Raw genomic sequence first — 22,950 nt, 5'->3', positions numbered from 1 at the left:
TATTTAACTTTTTGATGTTAGGTCTGATCAGTGTGTTTAATAGAGGACTGATTGGTTTTTTGACATTAGGTCTGATCAAAGTGAATACACTTAATCTGGTTACTGTTTAAATAAAGTGTAGACTATATGTTTGATCAGTGTGTGTCGAAACAATGTGTCTATTTTTCTGATAAATGTACAGTGAGTCTGATCAATGTCTGTATGCTGGGCCTTTTACTGCCCTTGCTTTAAGTTTCATCAGTGTGTTTACAGTACATTGAGTCTGATTAGTATATTTACTCAGAGTTTGATTAGTGTAATTGACATGACTGATGATGATCATTGACATTGATTTACTGTGAGTCTGATCAGTGTGTCTGATTATTTTATTTGTCCTGTGCCTAAGTGCATTTCTTTTCATTCTGATCAGTGTGTTTACAAAATTTTTTATTTGCTGAGGATAATTATTATATTTACATTGAGAATGATCAGTGTAGTTACAATGAGTCTGTGTGTTTAGCTCGAGTCTGATTCTGGCATGTACAGTACGTTAAGCCTCATCGGAATCTAATCAACCTGTTAATTGTTAGTCTGATCAGTATGTTTATGTTTAAGTCTGATCAATCTAACACATATGTTTACATTAGGTATGATCCCTTAATTTATATTGAGTCTGATCAGTGTGTATAAATGGAACCTGACAAGTATGTTTACATTACATCTGATCCATATGTTTACACACCGAGTCCGATCTGTGTGTTTACATTAAGTCTGATCATTATGTATATATTAAACCTAATATGTAAGTGTACATTGAGTCTAATCGGAATTATTACATTGAGGTCTAATCTGTATGTTTATCAGTTTGTCTACAGTAAGTTTGATATGTGGGATACACTTGAGTCTAATCAGCGTTAATGTTGAGTCTCATTAGTGGTTTTTAATAAGTATGTTTACATTGAGTCTCATCAGGTCTGATCATTGTGGTTACATTGAGTCTAATCAACGTGGTACTTTAAATGATTAGTGTGTTTTAATCGAGTCTGATCAGCTTGTTTACATTGAGTCTGATTAGTGTATATATGCTAAATCTAATCTAATCATGTTTACTGTAAATCTGATAAATATATTTCCTTTGTATCAGCCTTGCTAAGTCTGATCTTAGATTTCGATAAGTATGTTTATCTTGAGTAGTTGAATGTGTAGATGCTGAATCTAAATTACTGTAAGTCTGATTGGTGTGTCTCATCGGTTTATGTGTTTATCCTGAGCCTGATATGTTTACATTTAGTCTGATCATCATCTTCCATTCACTGCGTATATGTTGAGCCTGATGAGTCTATTCAGTGTGTATAACGCGGAATCGAATCAGCATGTTCACTGTATGTCTGATTAGTGTGTGTGCTTTGAGTCCGATCAGTATGTTTGTGTTGACGTAGCTCTTTGGATTCAGGTTAAATGTGATTTCAAAGTCAGCTTAGGTACGTATTGGTACATAGAGTGTAATGAGAGAATTTTTGGAACTCATCGTTCACAAACTCAATAGTTTCTCCATTATCTTTCAGTAGAAACAAGGTCTATTTTGGATGAGTTTTTTGATTCCTGAGATGCTTGACAGTTAGATTGCGGGTCATACTGTAGTTCAGTCATGCATCTCGTGTCACATCTGCCCAGAGCAAACAAATAATGTGAAGTGTTGGATTTTGAACTAAGAGAGAGTGTGCCACGATCATCTGCGTTTGAGATTGTAGGGAACATTGTGTTCGCTTCGCTCTTGGCCGGACACTTGTAGTAAAACCCCTGAAACAACAACAAGGTGGAGGGGATGAGAAACATACAAGCGGAGCGTGCACAAGCCAGGCGACTCCGACAAAGATATTGGGTTTGAACATATCTGTGGTTAGAGCGCGATATTTCCAGCGTAGAATGTGAGGCTCCTTTTTTTTTTTCCCCTGATGAAGGAGACAGCTGAAGATATAAATAAGGGCCCGTTTAATGCTTGGCTCCACAAGATCCCCTTTATTTTAGACAGCTTGGAGTCTGGGCAGCACAAAAGCCTGTTTTTTCTTTTTCTTTTGAAACTTCCCGTCATTCCGTCACCCACCGCAAACACACACTTATTAGAATTACAATCAGCTCAGCTCATTTCAGCTGCAATAACCAAACATTCTTGTTTTTTTACAGGTTGGAATTAAAAAGTAGACTCTAGATGCTCTCTAATGATAGAGACAGTCGACGCCGGTTCGAAGAATAATACTGTAGGTGAAGATGACAACAGCACCCCCGTGGCCCGTCCTGTATCACAACGGCCACGCAAAAGCATCATTTCAATTTTTAGCTCGGCATCTCGTCTCCTCCTTGCCACACACAGACAAACAGATGCTGCCACACCTCCCGGCTCTCTATAGTCCATCCCCAGCTGAGCGCCGCATACCATTCCTTCCCCTTCCCTTGTAAGGTAGCCTTTTGTGGGGTCTGTATTTAGGGGAAATGGCTAATATTTAGAGACCGGAGCGTGTAATGTTAGAGGGGCAACCTATTTTAAACCGGTCCTGGAAAGCCTATACATAGGACAAACTGCCACTCCACTTGCTTATAGGTTTTTTATCCTGTCCTGCCCCCTTCTACCACCTACCCCTATACACTTGATGCCGCAGAGCAGGTTTAAAGACCTGAAAAATGCCATTTTAACAGAGACAGCACTCGATAGCAGGTTACTACTAGAGCATCCATATTGAGAGCTGGATTATTTAGGCAAAGGGAGGAATTAATCCCCAAGGTGTGCACACAGATGTGTATATATTCAGACTTGAGCAGTGTTTAGAGTGCATATAACTGCATATAAAGTCACAACGAGAAAGTTTGCGCGGTGTGTTTAGGTTGGCTGAGATTAGGTTAGATTCCGATTAACAGACTTTAGGCCCCCATCACTGTATAATCTGTGTGTGTGTGTGTGTGTGTGTTTGCAGTCCTGCAGTCTGCGGGTCAGCACAGTCCTCTGAAGCGCTCCGTGTCTCTCACTCCCCCAATGAGCGGCTCGTCCACACAGCCCCTGGGACACGGCTGGCTCTCACAGGAGGACCTGCGGGGACGTGGGGCACCTCTGACCCCTGACCACGCCCCTCTGTCGCCCCAGAGCAGTGTAGCATCGTCAGGAAGTGGCGGCAGCGAGCACCTCGAGGATGGCTCGGGGATGGGCATGGCACTCAGGAGCTCGTTCAACGAGGACGGGAGCGGCATGAGGGGTGAGCCGACTGCCCGAACCCGTGCTCCTTTTCACTCCTCGTATTAGATGTTTATTTTCTTCATCCAACATGTAATCCTATTCCAGTGAGTTGAGGTAACTAAGTTGTATAGGCTGCACAGTGAGTGATTCGAGATGTACGAGTTTCCCCCCGGAGAAACGGAGCAAGACTTCTAGGTTTCTTTTTTTTTTCTGAGACGCTTGCTCGAAACTGTAGCTGTGTAAGCAGACGTGTGTGTTCTTGCCCGCAGATGTTCCGGCATGGCTAAAGAGTCTGCGTCTGCACAAGTACGCCGGTCTTTTCTCCACCATGACCTACGAGGAAATGATGTCGCTGACGGAACACCAGCTGGAGGCACAGGTGAGCTGTGTGTGTGTGTGTGTGTGTGTGTGTGCTTAGGGTTGCCATTAGTTTCTACCCAAACAGCTACGTCTAAATCGGGTCGATTCTGATCGTAACTCCATCTATTTATTTATTTATTTATTAAAGAACGATATGTCACACGGTTTTATCAATTCATAGTAACATTTAATGGTATGGAATGCCTATAAATCAAGAGACTTAATAAACATATCCTTACAGAAATCTTCTCTTATCAATGATAGACATATATTTTGAAATCAACCCCTTCTGACCAATCAGAATTGAGAATTTAACATCTCTTCCACTTTAATAACACTTTCTCACTGCATACTGTATATCTGAGATTATCTGAGATTACCCTAATCTGTCGCGTAGAGCGTTACCAAGGGGGCACGGCACAAGATCATCATCAGCATCCAGAAACTGAAAGAAAGACAGAACATGCTCCGCTCCCTGGAAAAGGTTTGTGTTTCTTTGTGCCCTCCCTCCCTTTCTTTTGTCGCCCTACAGTAGGTTTAAACACATGAAAAGGCATTGGATATGTTCGAGCTGCAGCTTCTGCGTAATATATTAGGCGGTTTAATGTGAACAGACATGTCTGTCTTTTTTGTATAGCTGAACACATGAGCTCAAGATTGGCTAGTGTTGTTGTTGATGTGATCGACCGGGAACAAGGATTTCAATTATACAGCAGTCCATTCCGATTGAGTTGTCCGATTACAAGCGAGGCGATCCACAAGTCGTGATAATACTGTAGATGTAACAGACTGGGACGTTTAACTATATGCTCCAATGGGCGTGTCCCAGGTGTTGTCCAGTGGTTAATGACACTAACTGTGTGTCTCAGCGAGGGTGAGAGTAGGTCTGTACGGTGTAAGCCCTACATAGTGCACGAAGCTTTCCGTTTAAGGCTATTTATGATTTAACCCTGGAACCTGTAAGTTAACAGAGCTGATGTTCTAAAGTAGAAATAGAAATATCAAGAGAAACTTATGAGATTTACAGACTGTCTGCCACCTTCATGGTTTATTCTTCTCACCTTTTGGCTACTTAGTACCGGTAAAAATTTTAAGCTACTTTTTCATTAACTCTCGGTCGCCAGCTCTGCCAGTCGTAGCTTAGTTAGTTCGCGGGTTAGAGAGGTAAACATGCGATGGCCTGATCTCAATAATGTTGCAGCATTGTGTTAGCATCTGTTCAACTTTATCCTATTGTTATGTGCTCAATGTTTTCCAAAGTCATTCTAACTTTTAAAAGTAACCTAATACCAACGTCGTCCATAACGTTAACGTGACAATTTTTGCTTGGATTTGTCCAGACCAAAATACAAATAGTGAGTAAAGAACAAATCCACATGTGGAAACGTACAAATCACAGCCCTCACTCGTTTCAGATCAGCCAATTTATTTAAATATATATATTTTTCAATATGTTAAACGATCAGAAACAGGACTCTTCGTGCTGATCCCTTCAGCTTTGTGTTTAAGTGCGGCGAAGCCTCGTAGGTATTTTCGGGAGAACTTCATCACCACTTGTCATTTTGCACCTCATTACACGGCAGAAATATCCCAACACCTGACCGTTGCTCATCTACAGTTTATGGACGCGTCAAAAATAAACAATGCATCTGGCTGTGACCTTGAATACCAATTATACTCGCATCTGCTAATTTCTCTCTCGCTCACACTCTTTCATTTCCTTCCATTTACTTTGACATATTTTTATCTGTGGATTATCATCTCTAGTCATCTCATAATCTCTCTCTCTCTCTTTTATTTCTCAGGATGTTTTGGAAGGTGGGAATCTGCGCTCTCCTTTGCAGGAGCTCCATTATATCATCGGGACTCCCATCAAGGCGTTCAACAGTGTGTCAGAGTCTCCACAGCGCCCCCTACTGAGCAGCGAGGGAAAGAGCGCGGCCACGGGAGTGTGTGTGAGCGGAGGGGAAGCTGAGAGCAGCACCACGCTCATAGCAGAGGGGGACATTCCTGCTCAGTTCACACGCGTCATGGGCAAAGGTACGTATAAACAAACATGTTTGTCTTACTGGACTCGTGACGAATTTCCACAGACATAATTATTAATGCAACCAATTCATGCTGTGCTACACTCTAAGCCTGGCCTGTTCAGTCTGAATAACTGAAACAACACGTCTGCTCTGGTGCAGTTTTTTTTTTTAAAGACTCATGTACCCACTGGTAAAAAATTATCAGATATGATTTTATAACACTAAACAGGTTTTACTGTATTTGTGAGGACCCCGAATCTCATTTGCTTAGTTTGTTTTGCTTTGGGTTTTTTCATTAAAGTTAAAGATTGCGTAAGATTTTTTTATATACATTCGTGAAGCCCTGCTAGTCAGTTCTTTCTTATCCTTTTAGTGACATTATAGTTGCAAAACCTGCCTAAACCCACCAAGCATGAGGAGACCGTGCAAACTTCGTGAACATAGGCTCGAGGCGGGAATTAAACCCAGACCCTTGAGGTGCGACGCGACAGTGCTGAACATTAAGCCACCAGCACAAACTCAAATTAGTCAAATATTCCTGAAATTGGAGGAACATGATGTGCCAATCAAGAAATAAAAGCAAGCGCACATACAAAAGAGTGAGGACGTGGTTTACGTTATACAGTAGCTGTATGTTACATACACCTATATGTTAAAATTGTACATTTTGTAAAACTATTTATACAAAACCAAATATAAACGTTTGGATCTTCTCTTGTTTACGTGGTCATTTTGAAGTCTAAATTATTAGCACTATCTTCCGACATATAAACAGGTCTCACTTTTATGCACAGTTTATTGACCTGGTTATTAAACAAACACTGGACACAGCACTTATACCAGAGACAGACTGACAGACGGATAATGCAGCATGAACGTGATGGACCCGGCTCCTCAGTGTGTGTTTAATGTTTAATGTGTGGTCTGAACCGATTATCACAGAGTTCATGCAGCTTGTAAAGCAAACAGACATCTCTCAATCTCTAAACTGCACTTACCCTGTGTGTGTGTGTGTGTGTGTGTGTGTGTGTGTCAGTGTGCACACAGCTGCTGGTGTCTCGGCCCGATGAGGAGAACATCAGCTCGTATCTGCAGCTCATCAATAAGTGTGAACTCCATGAGGTGAGAATCAAACAGGATTAGTCTTAATAATAAATATTAATAATAAGTGGGGAAAAAAAAATCGACATTATTTTAGATTATGTTCCAAATTTGATTTTAGATTATGAAGATGTTTTAAACAATATTTTAAAATAAATAAGCGACTAGATGAACGATCAGAAGGAGGAGTTATTAGTCGCCTTTCTGACTCCGCCCACTTTGTGTCTCAGGCATTCACAGAGACGCAGAAAAAGAGGTTGTCGTCTTGGAGGCAGCAGGTGCAGAAGCTGGTTCGCTCGTTTCCACGGAAACCTCTCCTGGACATGACTGGATACCGTCAACAGAGGAGGTAAACTTCAAAAATTAGCTTCAAAAATTGTTCAACGATCTTTTTTATTTTATTTTTAAATCTAAAACGAATCCTGTACAATCATATTGAGTTTAATGTTGTGCTTGAAGATGCTGTACACAGTATCTCTGTTTGTCGTATGTAAAGTGGGCGGCGCTAAGCTGGAGTGACCTTGAAGTAGTTGGTATTAAAATGTGTTTTCACTTATATTGAATCATTTAGTATCATTCTAACAAAATCGTTTTTTAACCAACTTAAATGTTAAACGGTATTGAATTCTTTTGAGTCTGGAAACCTGGAACTCAACATCGAATAGTAATCAGACTCCTCCTTGTTGAGCATCACAAGTCCTAACATGAGCACGCAGTTCCCACAAGATTCCTGAGTTTTATCATTATGTCATAGCAGTGGTATGTCATGCTAACCTGCGTGTGTGTGTGTGTGTGTGTGTGTTGCAGCAGCCGAGGTTTCGGGCAGTCCAACTCCCTTCCCAGCGCTGTGTGTGTGAGCAGCAGTGTGTGTTCCCGGAGGAACCTGCGCCAGTTTCCGGTGCCATCACGGAGTCTTCCTGCGCCCCGACTCGGCCTGCTGGGCACCACCGGCCTGCTCACACACACACACACACCACGCAGTTCCAACAACACGCCTACCAACCTGAAGCAGGGCAGACAGGTACAGTAACAATCACCACCCCCTCCCCACCCCAACACACACACACACACACACACACACACACACACACAGTGCGTGAAATGTAAATGAATTCAGAAATGTAAATGGATCAGAGAGTTAAATTTGGCGGATTAAATAAACGTATTGGTGCCAATGTTTGTCGCGCAGCATGTTGTAAAAATCACACGATTGCAAATCATTCCTCCTTAAATGAGTGTTAGGGTGGAAGGAAATGTAATTGTGGTATCGAAGAAAGTCGACCTTGAAGAGTGGGAGTGTCTTAAGTGGGACAGTCCTTTGCTGGAGGAATAAGCACTGATTGACTTACGTTTCATTTAAAATTCCTGTAACGAATCCTAACGGAGACGGTGGTAGAGACGGGAAGCCTAAACGCAAAGTCAGAGCAAAATATTTCTTTGTCTTTCTTTCTGACCGATCGGATGTCAATTAAAGTTCTATTTTGATTAAATGCTTCGTGCACATCATATCGGATCAGCGTCTATATAACAGTTAATTTGTCATTTCAAATCTGAATGAACTTAATTAAATTGTAGTAATATGGTCAGTGTAAACCTCGCTAACGAGACAAGCTTGACGTCTTTAAAGCTAGCTAGGGCTAGCTGTACAAATATATCGCGTTAATAAATGCAAAAATCAGTATTATTCATAACATACATACATTTGTATATATTTTTTAAAATTTGTGCGTAATCAGGTGGTGACGGGAACCTGAAGAAACATCGCATGGATAGCATTTAGCCGGGGAAACGTTTAACGCGATCGTTAGGATCTTTCAGACAAGATTTGCATGGAATTAAGAAAATCTCAAATTCAAATGTCGCTCATTGTGTGTCGCTTTGCCGCTGGTATGAACATAAGGTCAGGATGTCTGATCAGTGATGATTGGGTTAGCAAAAACTCGAACGATTCCTTGAACGTTTAGGAAAATATGCAAGTACATGGACAGATACAGTATGAAGGAGAAATCACACTCAAAACCGCTCCCACGTAAATGAACAGCGTATTGTTTCCCGTCACTTTTTTAAGCGCAACTTCAGACGACATGCGGCATTCCTGAGATTTCACATCGGTGCTGAAATGGAAGAGTTCTTACATGTTTGCTTATTGTTGATTCATGTCTGTGAATTATTATGGAAGCGCTGAGTCTGTTCGCTTTTCTTTGTGTGTGTGTGTGTGTGTGTGTGCTGAAACATTTTCCTACGTTTGTACAATGGGAGGAAGTTCCAACCGATTCATGTCTGTGGGTTAGGCGTGTGTGTGTGTGTGTGTGTGTGTGTGTGTGTGTGTGTGTGTGTGTGAGGGAAAGAGGATGAGTCATAGTGAGGGAGAAGAACGAATGGGAGGCAGCGTGGTGAAGGGGAGAGGAGGAGAAAAGGAGGAGAGAGCGGGAGAGAGGGGCAGTGAGAACAGTGCATAGGCATTTCCTGTTTTCGCCTGCCTCCCCGTACCAGAGGGCCGAGAAAGGGAAAAGCGCGTTCGAGAGTGAATGAGTTCGAGAAGTAGGAAGCAAGAGAGACAGAAAAAGAGAGATAGGTCCAGAGTCTCAGGATGACAACGTGTTCTCATATCAGCTGTTGTCGTACATAACGGCGTTGCTTCCTCTCTAAAGAGGTTCGGTGTTTTGTACTCTCCCCCTTTTAAAAAACGAAAACAAAAGGAAAGCCATGTGTATTCCCATCTTCACCCAAGGTTCACAATGTTCCTGGATAAGCTGTGTAAGGAGGTGTAATGGGGACAGTAATGTCTGATGCTCATTGTGTGTGTGCTGTGATCTTTAGGGTCTATGGTTTGCCAACCCGGGTGGCAGTAACAGCATGCCAAGTCGCACACACAGTTCTGTTCAGAGGACACGCTCGCTACCCGTCCACACCAACCCACACACCATGGCCATGTTCCAGCAGGCAGGTAAGACACAATCCCTCTTACACACACGATCCCCTCTGATTCACACAGCGTCCACGCACCTATTATGCAAAATTCAGTTTTTGGTCATTGTTAGACTTTCCAACGGATCTCCCAGCTGCATCAACAATCCAAAAAATACAAAAAAAGAAAATTAGATTTTCCCCCATGTACTAAGAGACCGTCCCCCGGCTTGGTGCTCAGCTGCACCCAGTTCTACCGTTCTCTTGGCACCATTTGTAAGTGCTACATTAAAAAAGGCTAACAGGTTATGGATAACGTCTCTCTCTCTCTATATATATATATAAGGATCTGCACGTTACCTTAAGTTGTGCATGTGGCGTCAATTAATATCAAGCAGTTATTTATTTTTTTATTTTTTTATGAAAAGAACTTATGAATTGCATCCACAATCTCAAAACTGGAATGTGAGTACATTGGAGATGTTACAGTATGATGGGTTTTTAGATCCTGCACCTGATCATCTGGTCCAGGAAAAAAAACGAAACGATTGGAAATAGGATTACTGTTATTGGTAAAGCTTAGCTTGTTTTTATTAATGTATGTATGTTGACTTTTTTGTGTATTGCATTTTTTCCTTTGGTTCAGTTAAATAGCACTGAAGTGATTTGTGTTAAACAGCAACAGCTTCTGAATAATTAAAAACTATTAAAGTATCTAATAACTTGTGTCGTAGGTGGTTTAAAGCAATAATCTGTTAATCTGTTTTTCCTGCCGATGCAACTGTTTCACATACTGTATTTACTGTATATATATATATATATATATATATATATATATATATATATATATATATATATATATAGTAATAGATATATTATATAATAGACATATAATATATGGACACACAGTTCCTTCCTGATCATATGGATCAATATGGATGAATGGATTGACGTAATATGATTGTTAAGGAAAGAATATGGTAATATAACAGATGTTTTTACTTTTCTGTTCAATGTTCCAATACTTTATGTTTAAAAAGAAGACAGTGAGTTCTTTTTCAAGCTTGGTCTCAGTGTAGGAATCCTGCCGAGGTCTTAGATAGTGCTTATTCACAGGAATTTAATGAGTACATGTGTTATGTGGTCATGTGAGATGGTGTGTGTGTGTGTGTGTATGAAAGAGAGAGAGAATGCTTTAGGAGAAGAGTGTTCCACTAACACACATTTCACAGAGACAGTTGCTCCCTCACTCGCTGCCAGAACAAAAACTTACATCAGTGTGTCAACACTCACTTCCTGTAGCTTGTCCTTCATAAAAGCAGACGATCCAGCAGTGTAGAGAGGAGCAGAGCCTCTGCGCTGTGTGTGTGTGTGTGTGTGTGTGTGTGTGTGTGTGTGTGAGAATGAAAACTGAAAAGGGCAGCTCGTACAATGACACTCTTTGTACGCTCTGGCTTTAGAGCCCTCGCCCCAGTTACTGTTCTCTCTCATTCGTCTCCTTTTCCGCTTCTTCGTTTCCTCTCTCCGTCTTGTCTTTTCCCTTTCCTTTGCTTCATACTTTTTTCTTTTACTTCATTTTTCTTTCCTTTGCTGTCTCACCCTCCTGTTGCTTCTCGGCTTGTTTTGCTTCTTGCCTTTCCTCTTTTTTCTTCATCTCTTTCAAGTGTCCAAGTTCAAAAAGCAAAGGTCAAAAGCAAGGTCTCTCTCTCTCTCTCTCTCTCTCTCTCTCTCTCTCTCTCTTATTTATTTTCTATGAAGACTAGTCAAGTTATTAAATCAGAATGATCGAAGCATTGGATATGGGGTTAATCTGAGACATGGGCCGAGGGTGTGTTTGTGTGCGATGTGTGTGCAGGAGCCTTAGAGGATTTAGTACCTAAAAATAGCACATGGAGTATGCACCCCATCCGTCAGTGCCTGCCTGACTCAGCTGTGTGTCCCTGTGAGGGATTTGTAAAGACCCCAGCAGTGCTGACTCAGACTAAGCTCGAGTGCTTAACACAAACACCGACGTGACGCGGTGCAGCGCCTTATTGCGGCCTTCACGTGGCACTCTGACCCTGAGAACCCCTCAGAAGGACAGGGGGTGATAAAAAAAAGGTGTTTTTTGTCAATCTGAACTTGGACATAGAAAGGACCTTTAGGCTTTACTCCATCAGGAGTGTTCATTTACACACAAACGCAACGGATGTGTATCCAGGACATGTTCAATGCCCTGATCTGGTTTGTTTAGTTTTTTTATAAAGGGCACCTATTATGCAAGTTTAGATATCGATTACTATCAAGGTCAAGGGTACCAATACTTTTGTTTCGGCAAAACGGGTCATCAATCAGATTTAAGAATTCAAACGTTCCTATTGTACAAAGTAGCAAGGTTATTTTTTTATATAACAGTTAGTTCCGACTGAGTGATTTGATTGGACGAGAGGCGTTATTATACGAGTGGTGATAATAGACAGTAACAGCACTGGGACGTTTAACTATATGTAGCACTCTGCGTCCCAGCTGTTCTACAGTCATTAACTATAAAGCTTACTAGCTGAATCCCAAATCCCTCTCTAACCCATGATAAAGGAACAAAGGATTGTACACCCTACACACTGCACTAACGCTATTTAGGATTTACCCCCGGAATCTGGAAGGTTGACTGGGCTGTCCACCTCCTCCATGGTTTATTCTCCTCACCTTTTGGCTACGTAGTACTGGGAAGAGTTTAAAACCACACCCCTGTACTCTCACCCCTGTTACTGTACATTACACTGTCACTTGCTAACACGGTTGGTTAGTTCCACCAGGTGCAGAAAAACCTATTAAATAAAAAAACAAATCATAACCTGTTGATAATTAATGGTGTTTGTGGGACTGTTGTATAAAATGGATATCACTCTCGGGGTGGTGGTGTTGTACTGAATATTAAGCACGGCTGTGATATCTTCAGTACTCAAGCTGTGCCGATCCTCTCATCTTACAATGCTCAGATACACTGTATATATTTCTGCTTGACTGTTTCTTTTCCTAATTGCCACACAACTGTGTTGTTTTTTTTCTGTCATGTTTATGTTTGGTCGCAGATCTGCAGGTTCCTGTGACGGAGCCAGACATTAATAATCGTTTGGAGTCTCTGTGCCGAAGTATGACTGAACACGCTCTAGAAGGTAAATCTTTTAATGTTCCTACACCCCAGTGTCTATAATTCAGTAATCGGTTACATGCTAACAAAAATAGATTAGTATATGTTTTTGAAGACCCAGGCGTGCCCATCATGATACTGCATGTACCTTAGCGTTTGGCATTGTTTTTGTGCTTATGACATACTATCGCCACCTGCTGGACTGGCATGCTTATTAGCTTTTTAAAATGTTTTATCTGTCACTATTAGCCTGGCCCGTATCTATCTTTCTGTATACATGCCCAATTGATGGACTCAATTTGCGGTAAATGGAAAAATGAACTCTTTAAAGCACTCCGGGATGAGAATTTCCTCCTGTGCCTTTAAGCCAGTGCTCCTGTAAGGCAGTGGAAACCCTGGAAGGGTACATTTTGTGCTTTGGCCTCAAATGCAAAGCGTTTGGAATGTGAACAAACATGGTTTGAGGTAGCGGTGAATACTGGCCCGTTATGCCGTAAAGCACGCACAGAAAGCGCTCTTTATCGGCGAAACGTCTGAAACGGCATCCTCCTTAATTAGGTCGAACACTGCAGCCGTGCTTCCACCGTCGGCCCCCGAGCCGCGGAGGAAAATTACAATGTAGCTTTTGGACGGAGCAAGAATGTACTTTTCCGTCTCTGAGACGTTTCAGGCGAAGCTCCTTGGTAACTCCTGGCCGACGTAACCCGAGCCGAGAGCAGCAGCCACAACAAAACCCAAGCAAATCCGTCAGACTGCTGAATAACCCCGCTACTCTGGGTGTGACTTAAGGCTGTGGGGGAAAAAAGGTGACCGTTCCCGTATAAAGCGGAGTTTTCCCTTCGCATAAAGAGGGTGTGTGTGTTTTTTAGTAGCCGAGCTGAGACAGAGACCCTCAGTGGCCGGACAAGTGCGGCTTTGTGTGTCTGGAGCAGAGTAAGGCACTGCGGTGAGCTCAGGAATGCCCGAGCCGCTGCCCACAGAGCTGGCTGTGTTCCTGGACCACGTTCAGCCAAAACTTACCCCCATCCCCCTCCGGAGTATTTCCCCACTGCACTTTCTACTCATGAGCATAATTCATTTCACTCATGTAGTACCTTTCTGACATTTTTTGTACGATGGGTATTTAGCTGATAATCAAACGAACAAACAAATCAATAAACGATTTCTAAAGCGGTTTGGAAGCTCAGGTGTGAGAGTTCTTGTCGTCTACATCTTGGCAGGACTTGACTACCCTAAACCCTACTTTACTCAGAAATGTAACACGGAGTTACCAAATGCTAGCTAGCTTGGTTTTAGCTTAGCTAAAATTGATATACTATAAATTTGTTCGAACTCCGCCATCCAGACTCTACACGCCATCCTGTGTCACGTCCTACGCTATTTATGGGAGGTTAAACTAGCATAGCAGACAGCAAGCGGTTTGACACCTGCAATGCAGAAGTCGCTCAAATCAGCTGATTATACATTTGAATGGATAAAAAAAAAATTAATAAAAAAAAAAAAAACACCACTTGCACAGGTGTTTGGACGTCAAAAATGTGTTTGTCTCTACGGGGATTGACCCCCTTTTGAAGCCAGCTCCTAGTGGTCGTTCAAGGAACTGCATAACACTTCTATGTTGGAACCCTCTGAAACTGTCAGACCGTAAGGCCCCGCCTCCTTCACTGATCCTGATATGCACAAAGACCATGCTTCCTTTACTGATATTGGCAGCTGCATAGGACACACCTCCTTCACTCATACTTATAATCAGAGAGTTATCACAAACGTTATCTCATCTGTGATGTTCTGTGTGTTTGTAGATGGTGTCGATCGGACATCCACGATCTGAAAGCCAAGCGCGAAAAGGTGGCAGAGCTAACCACGATTCAAAGAGACAATGGAGGGGACAACCATTTGCTTGGCATACACCCACTTTGTCCTTAAACTCTACCCATGTACTTGAACATCTAACTAACACATCCAATGGTAGTGGAAGTAACGGCTGGTGGGTGTGGCTTACAAGCTACCACTCACCTTCTTCTGAAAGCCTGCTGCAACTGAACGAGCTCCTGTTATCATCATCATCATCATCATCAATTATCATCATCATCATCATCATCATCGTCGTTGCCATGACTACTTGTTTTTAATGTTAGGTGTTGGATAATTTTTTGGGAGATAAAAAGAGAAGAAATCAATCAGAGGTACTGTATGGGGTTTGGTGTACGTTGAGAAGAGAACAGAGGATCTACAAGAGCTTAAGGATGGTAAAGCTGCTTCCACCAAAAAAACAAAAAACAAAAAAAACAAACAAACAAAAAAAAGGACAGTTATCAGCAGAACACACACTAAAAGCCAAAAGCTGATTATAACTCGCATGGAATCAGCGAAACAGGTTGTTTACACACATCTATCAGTTATCATCTCCAACAGCAACTTCCAACGTTAGTTTACAAAGTTTTTCTCAGATTCTTTTGGGAAATTCCCCGGCATTCGGGAAGCTGATGTGAAACTGGGAAGAGTGAGGAGCAGCGTTGGTCAGAGGGCAAAAGAGGAAGAAATAACAGAGAGAGAAAGACAGGGAAAAGAGAGAGAGAGAGAGAGAGCGCAAAGAGGGAAAGGGAAGTGATGTAAGCATGCAGAGGATGTGAGGTGGAAGGAATGTCGTATGGATTTGGACGTCAAGGGAAGTGGACGAAGGCATGTGGTAAGTCAGGCTACGGCGGACGTGTTTGTTTGCAATGGAAAAAAGACACTTGGCAAGATTTCCGGCTTGGAATCTTATTTGATTGACGTCGACTGTGTTTGTTGTGTATGTGAATGTCTTTGGAAAAAGGTTAACAGGAAGTCAGAGTCATGAAAAACGCTACGCTGAAGTGGTTCTCTCGGTTCTATGCTGAGATTGTAAACAGATACATGAATCTAGATGGACACAAGGCTTTAGAGAGCTCTGTTTGTTTTGCGTTCCGTTTGCTGGAGTGACTGGAGGTACGCTACTCCAGTCTGTAGCACCATCTGGTGGCCGAATGATGTAACACGCAGTCGTGCCTTCACATCGGGCATTCGTCAGAAAACATACTTATTTGTGCTGAAGGCTTGTGGGCGAGGACTAAAACAACTCTGACCAGGAAATGTCTGATTAGAGCAAACATGTTATCACTAGCTATATATTCAATAACTGTTACTTTATTTATAAGTGTTTAACCCGATACACGTTCACAGAAAGACTCACTATATAAAGACTAGAAGATAATGTTTATCTTACAGTACCTGGACTGAGACACTGCTCTGAGACGCTTAGTAACAAAACGCTAGGATGAATTTAGCCTTTAGATGACACTACGTTCTTACGTTTGTTTGTTCCACCACAGTGTTGTCTTAAGGTCAGGTGGTCTATAAGCATATCACGTTTGTAGGTTTACAGTGTGGAATAAGCTTTTTAGTTCTAATTTTGTGACCTTTTTGAGGAGCTGTTTGATTTTCTGCATGAAACGAAACGTTGCTTAGAAATTTGTAAGGGTTGATGTTATTTTAGGAATTTTAATTTAAAGCCCCGGTTTGAAATGAGGGTTTATAGATTTCTGTCTATTATACATATATATATATATATATATAATTTTTCTTTTTTGCCTTATATGAGGGGCGTTCAGGTCAAACGCGGCTTTCGATTGCGCAGAATAACAGAATAGAAGGCAGGCCGATCATGGCTCTGAGAAAACTTTCTACCTTGATGGTAGTGAAATGCAGTTTTTACTCTCAGAACTGTCCTCTGTTATTCTGCACAATCAAAAGCATCAGTTTGGCTTGAACGCATTTTGTTCGATCTTGTACTCGGTGCTGTGAAACGCTGAACTCTTTTGAGCAAACACTTTTACGTGCAATAGATTGGGCGAAGTGTGCCGGAGAACACACAGGAGGTCATGAACTAGGGTCGTGCTCTCGGGCATGTGGGTAAAGAAGAAAGAAAAAAGATCTATGCGAGAGTTACTTGTGGAGTAAGATATAAAGCTTGAGTCAGGCAAAGAAAGTTTCATTTAAATGACCGTGTGCTTGTGTAACTTTATTAGTGGGTATTTTATCTTTTTTGGGGTTCACAAGTCTAGTTTCAAGAAATATGTAGCATAGAATCAGGGTTAGAAAATATTTTGAAAAAGTGATATAAAACAAATCAATTTTAAAAAGTCCCACGTACACAACCCTAGCATGACTCAGAGAGCCTGTGTCCGCTTTTTGCTCTTCACTGCCGATAATACACTACGATACCACGGAGTTATGAAACAGAGTTACAGGCTGTTAGCTTCACGCACAGCCGCACCTCAAGCTAGATCACGTCCAAAGATGCTAGCGCACGTTAGCACAGTGAGGAAGTTACAGAAAAATAGTCCAAAGTGCTGAGTAAGGAGTCTCTGCTGAACAAACGTGGCACAATTTAAATAATACCGCGAGAGAAACGAGAGGAAAGGAGAGCCGTGGCGTAAAAGTTCCATCTTCTAACATGCGGTCGAGTTCTCAAAGCTGCTCATCGTTAAGATAGCAGCAAAGCTAACTAGATAGCACCAAGCCTTAATGTTGGCTAGTTAACTAGCGATCTGTCTAATCTGTAGATCTAGCTGGCTATTGTCTAATTAGAAAACTAGCTAAAACTATTAGGCTATGCTATTCTAGTCAGAAAAAATGGAAAATCTTAATATATTTTTTTTGTTGCTAACAAAGTTAGCTGACTTTGCCACGTGTAATTTAACTAGCACTGCTAATTCTTGAACTTCTTGCAAGCAAAAGATGTGATTTTCAAATCAGAAGAAAAGAGGCAGGCCGATCTTTTGTGCTAAGTTTTCACATTCACATAATTTTAGCAATAATCGGTTCGCGACGGCTAGCTAGCTCGGTCATGAGTCCTGAAGTTTCGCGTTCTTATCCGCGCTGCTTCTTTTCTACAGAAATCACACCGATCCCTTTATGATAACGTGAAACTGTGACTAATATCAACTGTCAAAAGGCGACTGTCTTCTGAAACGAACCTGAGAAAATTCTATTCTTGTTCTCTAGAGACTTGAACTTGAAGGCGCAGAATGAGGCACTTTGCTACGTTCCCTAAGAATGATACTCTTATTGTGAGTTGAAAAAGATGGGGCAGAGCATGGACTGACTATCACTGCCTTACACACACACACACACACACACTAAAAAGCAGACAAAATGCCTCCTTTTTGTGCGTCAGATAATAGTGCTTTAAATTCGAGACGGTTCAACGGCACCTATAATACTCAAGATGCTTTTCTGAACGAGTAGGCTTCGTTCCTAGATACAATTAACCTTTAAAGGAAAATGTTTTATAGAAGCATGCGCTTAAACCGCCGCGAGGCTTCGTGCGTGTTTATGTGTGTGTGGGTCTCATTCGAGCGGTGTGTTTGCATTTTTGTTTAGCCACTCAACACTGCCATTTGAACGAACCCTATTATCATATTCAAATGATTATTTATTCGTTCTTTTTTTTTTCTATTATTGTTGCAGAGGTTATTGTATTCATTAGATGTATTATTTAAGATACCGTATGTATTAACTTGCTATGGCTGGTAACCATAAGTACATCTCATATCATTTTGTTAATTTGTTGTTGTTGTTGTTGTTGTTTTTTTTTCTCTCTGTATTTTATAGTCCTTATTTGAGTTTGTTCTCGATTTGTCTTGTAAATCGCTCGCTCTGGGATCCCGAGGGCCGATCGCATGCTGTACAGTGCAGTGATGGAGTTTAGGCCTCAGTGTTTTTTTAGCACATCGTTGTAGATGATCGACGAATTAAGCTGACTTCTCAGATGTTTTTTTTTTTTTTTTGCAGTCGTGTGGCCTCAGCGTGAGAAGATGCTTTCGGAAATAGTTGAACACGCTGTTTATGCTGTCTCTTATCGTGGATTAATGCTGTATACTGTATGTGTGGAGAACCCTTAGGCTGAAATCTGAGAATGATGATAAAAAACTGAAAAAAAAAAATAAATTGAGTCAAAATTTAATCACCAGTCAAAGACCTAAAAGTCTGGATCCTTAAGCTTAAATTCATCCAATAAAAGTGTTATTTATTTAAAATTTTATTATATTTGATGATGTTTCACGCAGAGTTGATGTGCTTTAGATTGTTCCGGGTCGGTTCTGATAAGATACTGACTTCGGATCAGCCCAAAGACCAAATATTGTGTGGCTTTAGATCTGGCTCAAAGAGTTTAAAATAAAAAGGTAAAAAAAGCAAATCACACTTTATATAAGGATAAATACTTGGATGTATGTGGATGCAGATTTTTGGGCCAGCCTGTGTGTGTACAACAAGAAAACGGAAAATTTATCAAATGTATTAACAAAATTAGTATTTTTTTTTTAAATATAGGCTAGCTTTTGACCTTGCACTGGTGTCCGGCTACAAAGATCACGTTTCAATTGTTCCGTCCTGAACAACAAATAAAGTCTCCCTAAAAAAATCTTCAGACCTCTTGGCATCTACTCATGGCATGATGATCCAAATCGAATCAGAATTCGGTTTGCCTGTACACAAAGCCACACATACAGTATACACAGGTTTATTAAGCACACACACCAGGTCTGCCCAGACTGAGAGTGTGTAATTAGGTGTACCTAATAAACCGGCAGCCCATTGTACAGCCTGGTTTGGTCTCCGTTTGTGCCTCCACACGACTGCAACCAAAAGGTCAAACAGAAAGATATTCCAAAGTGTTTATTATTTTTTTATACTGGCTGAGTTCATGCGTACTTTTCTTTCTTTCTTTCTTTCTTTCTTTCTTTTTTAAAAAAGAAAACAACCTGCATCTCTTTACTGTATCCTATACCGCTTTACTGTGTCCTTTAATTACCTTCAAGATCCGTCCTGTAGATGTCCTGTATTGACTGCAGGCTTACATACGTATATATAAATATAAATATTATATACATATATATTTTAAGGAACATCATATGTTGAAAAAAAAAAGCAAAATTTACCAAAAAAAAAAAAAGTAATTTATATTTTAAAAATGCATGTGAAGCTGGGAAGTCGTATTTAGAATAACAAATGGCAGTGCCTTTTCTCTTCTTTTTTGTTGTTTTGTTTTTTGACGCGATATTTAGTCGAAATGTAAAGGATTTTATATGGATTTAAATATTTAGTGGTTAATAACAAAGCTGGAAGCATTGACTGTAAAAAAAAAAAAAAAAAAAAAGTACAGATTGGTTTTGATTCATATATAAAAGGGTCCTTTTATTGGCCTTCAGTACTGCTTAGGTACTTTCGATGCTGATATGAAGTTATATGAATTCTACAGTACAACAACCTATCTGTACAACAATCAGATACGTGTGCGTGTGTATATAAACATATAAATATATTTGTATGTCACGTTTGCGAGTAAATGGAATGTCTTGTAATTTTGTACATGTATTTTTTTTTTTTAAACAAACGCTGCAACTTGACATGAACGTTCTCGGTTTATTATTTTTTTCTTTTCTTCTTCTCCTGTGAGAAGTTTGCTAAACGCTACCTTAAAAGAGACGGCAAGAAACACCTCGGGTTCAATACTGAGACTTTTTCGGCTTCAGTAGTTTTTCTTTTCTTTCACTTCTGTGTGTAATAAGGGAGATACGAATACACGCAAAGTTTGTGTGTCTGAATCAGGCGTGAACCGGCTCAGATCTGATGCTCAGATTTGTCTGAGAGAGAGTGTGTGTGTGTGTGTGTGTGTGTCTTTATGTTGAGTGTGAACGCTGTGTGTTCTGTATATGTTTAAAAACAAAAAAACTATGTGTTGTCTGTGTTTGAGATCAATGCTTGACATCTTTTTGTAATAACCACAGACAAAAAAAAGTATTAAAGAGTAACTTTTGAAAAAGGATCTTTGGTATCTGCTTCATCCTGGTCATGATAGATAATCGAGTGTGTCCAAAAAAGTACATGCATTACATTACACGTATCCAAGGGGTAATTAAGCATCACCAAGTGACCCACTGAATATTTTTAGACGGTTGAGAGAAAACCCAGGAAGAACCCTATGGAAACTCCAGACGGACATTAACATGAGATCAGGATGAAACTGAGAACCCTGGAGCTGTGAGACGGTAACGCTGCGCCACCGCATCAACAAAAACCAACCCATCTTTAATCTGTAACTATGGACCAATTATAATTTGCATCAGATTAATTATGAACACTGCAATGTGTTGTTGGTTTGCAGAGCCTCATGCTGTTTTCGCTCTGATCTCTAGACTAATCAGAAGCATGTGGTGGTGCCATGGATGTGAGATAAAAGAAAGCTTTGATACGCCTGGAAATGACGGCGTTCAATAAGTGGACTTCGCTTGCCGTAAGAACTAAAAGAGAATTAAACGATTAACGATTAATGCATCAACAGTTTCCAGCGTTCTTTTTTTTTTTTTTTTTTTTTTTGAGAAGTAGATATTACAGTGTTGCATACTGTTGAAGGCTTTAAGTTCTCCTGGGTTCTGTTTAAGTCTTCTCGTGTAGATCTGAGCTTCTTCTTCTTTAAATATGACGTTAAGAAAAGTTTTTTTCAATACAAAATGAACAATTATGACTACTAGCCACTTAAATAGGAACACACCTGCGTACGTATCGGTTCTACAGGGGAAACACTTTTCTAGATGAGCGAGGTCAATAAAGAAAACAGACAGATTCATGAGTTAATAATCAGCCACACTTTACATTGTTGATGAGCAGAAAAGCATGTCAGAAACAGGAGTATGTCAAAAGCTGGGACTGCAGAAGACCAAACTGGAATCCATTCCTTGGAGATTTACTTGGAGAATTCCTCTTTGGTTTCCTTAAAACAACAACAATAAGAATGATAATAAAAACTATAGGTTCCAAGTATAAGTAGAGGAATAAAAAAAAATAATAAACATGGTAACGGGTGACTTTCAAAGATATAATTTATTTTCTTATTAACTTAACATGAGTTTGTTGTAAATGAACACTGAAATGTGTACAGGACTGGGCGCGTCCCGGTGAAGAAGGCCACGTGAACGATGCTGGAGCGCTAATGCTAAGAGCTCACCTTCTAACTTACATTTACGTTAAACACACACACACACACAAACAGAAACAGACACACGATTTCAAAAAATTCTATATCCAGTCTTCTGACTAAATAATAAAAAAAACACAATAAATGACTTTTAGATAATAAAAATGCCCTAATACAGTATTTTACTTAAACCTGATATGTACTGATGAGTTAATATCATTTCCCTATTATATAATAGTGTTATGTAACATTTTATATGCATATAAACATTTGAGTTACTTTTAAGCGTTTCTTTTCCATCCATACATAAAATAGTTCTCTCACCGATGCTGTGATACCAAAGTGCACATTTCTCAACATTCCAACCAAAGCTGAGATCTACATCTCAACTACAACAAAAAGAAGAAGAAGATGATTGTATCAGAGGTATAAAGAACACTGATGGCCTTCGATACAGATGTTTGAAGTTCATCAGTTACACAGAGTTAATACAGTTTGGATGATGACTGAACTACACACCTCACACTGACAACGGACCAAGATTACAGCACTGTATGAATACACTGATCCGTGGTTACAATTAAAATGAGTTTGTTTTCTTTTATGTAAAAGTCTTAATTGAAAGTTATTCTTTTAGGCCATTAAATTAAAAGAAGAAAAGTCACATCTATCAGTTTCAACCAATCGTTAGGAACACCGTTTCGTTGTTTAACATGGTCAAAACATCGCCGATCTCTAATAGCTTCAACCAATCAGAATCTCAAACCTCCATCAATTTCAACCAATCAGAATCTTCTAATTACAAACATCAGAAACATAGTGTCTATGTTCAACACAGTCAAAATCTCAAACCTTCATCAGTTGGAAAAAAAAAAAATCTAAATCTTCAATCTCAATTAATTTAAACCAATCGTTTAGCCCAAACTAATCAGTTTAAACCAATCAGAAACACAGCTTTTATAAGTTTAACCCAATTTAACTCTCTAAGTTGCCTACAGTATGTTTAACACAGTAAGACTCACTAACCTCCATAAGTTCAAAGTCTATAACCTTTGATCAGAAACACAGCATCTATACATTGTAACCAATCAGAATCTTCCAGTCCCCACTACTGTCACAAACAGGGTTTTAGTTTAAACTACTGGTGGTACTGTATTTGATTTATCTGTTTATTGTTATAACGATCTTTTTAATGTTTTAAAATTAAATGTATGGT

General features: G+C 40.2%; 1 protein-coding gene across 4 annotated transcripts in view; it reads left to right on the top strand.

Moving 5' to 3' along the window:
* samd4a (sterile alpha motif domain containing 4A) overlaps nucleotides 1-18,828 on the top strand; it is a 44,882-nt gene extending 26,054 nt beyond the window's left edge. Inside the window, exons 4-13 of one of the 4 annotated variants that reach the window (XM_053510359.1) lie at nucleotides 2,949-3,224; nucleotides 3,475-3,584; nucleotides 3,963-4,049; nucleotides 5,371-5,605; nucleotides 6,632-6,717; nucleotides 6,927-7,045; nucleotides 7,507-7,717; nucleotides 9,517-9,643; nucleotides 12,675-12,758; nucleotides 14,536-18,828. In XM_053510359.1, the coding sequence (XP_053366334.1) occupies nucleotides 2,949-3,224; nucleotides 3,475-3,584; nucleotides 3,963-4,049; nucleotides 5,371-5,605; nucleotides 6,632-6,717; nucleotides 6,927-7,045; nucleotides 7,507-7,717; nucleotides 9,517-9,643; nucleotides 12,675-12,758; nucleotides 14,536-14,564 (1,364 nt within the window). In that variant the 3' untranslated portion in view covers nucleotides 14,565-18,828. Of the gene's footprint in view, nucleotides 1-2,948; nucleotides 3,225-3,474; nucleotides 3,585-3,962; nucleotides 4,050-5,370; nucleotides 5,606-6,631; nucleotides 6,718-6,926; nucleotides 7,046-7,503; nucleotides 7,718-9,516; nucleotides 9,644-12,674; nucleotides 12,759-14,535 lie in introns of all 4 variants that reach the window. The other 3 variants (XM_053510358.1, XM_053510361.1, XM_053510360.1) reach the window with 3 other exon arrangements.
* The last annotated feature ends 4,122 nt before the right edge of the window (nucleotides 18,829-22,950 follow it).

This window comes from Clarias gariepinus, chromosome 13 (assembly GCF_024256425.1).
Source record: "Clarias gariepinus isolate MV-2021 ecotype Netherlands chromosome 13, CGAR_prim_01v2, whole genome shotgun sequence".
NCBI classification, from domain to species: domain Eukaryota; kingdom Metazoa; phylum Chordata; class Actinopteri; order Siluriformes; family Clariidae; genus Clarias; species Clarias gariepinus.
Note: the sequence above shows the minus strand (reverse complement) of the source record. Positions and strands in the feature narration are given on the sequence as shown.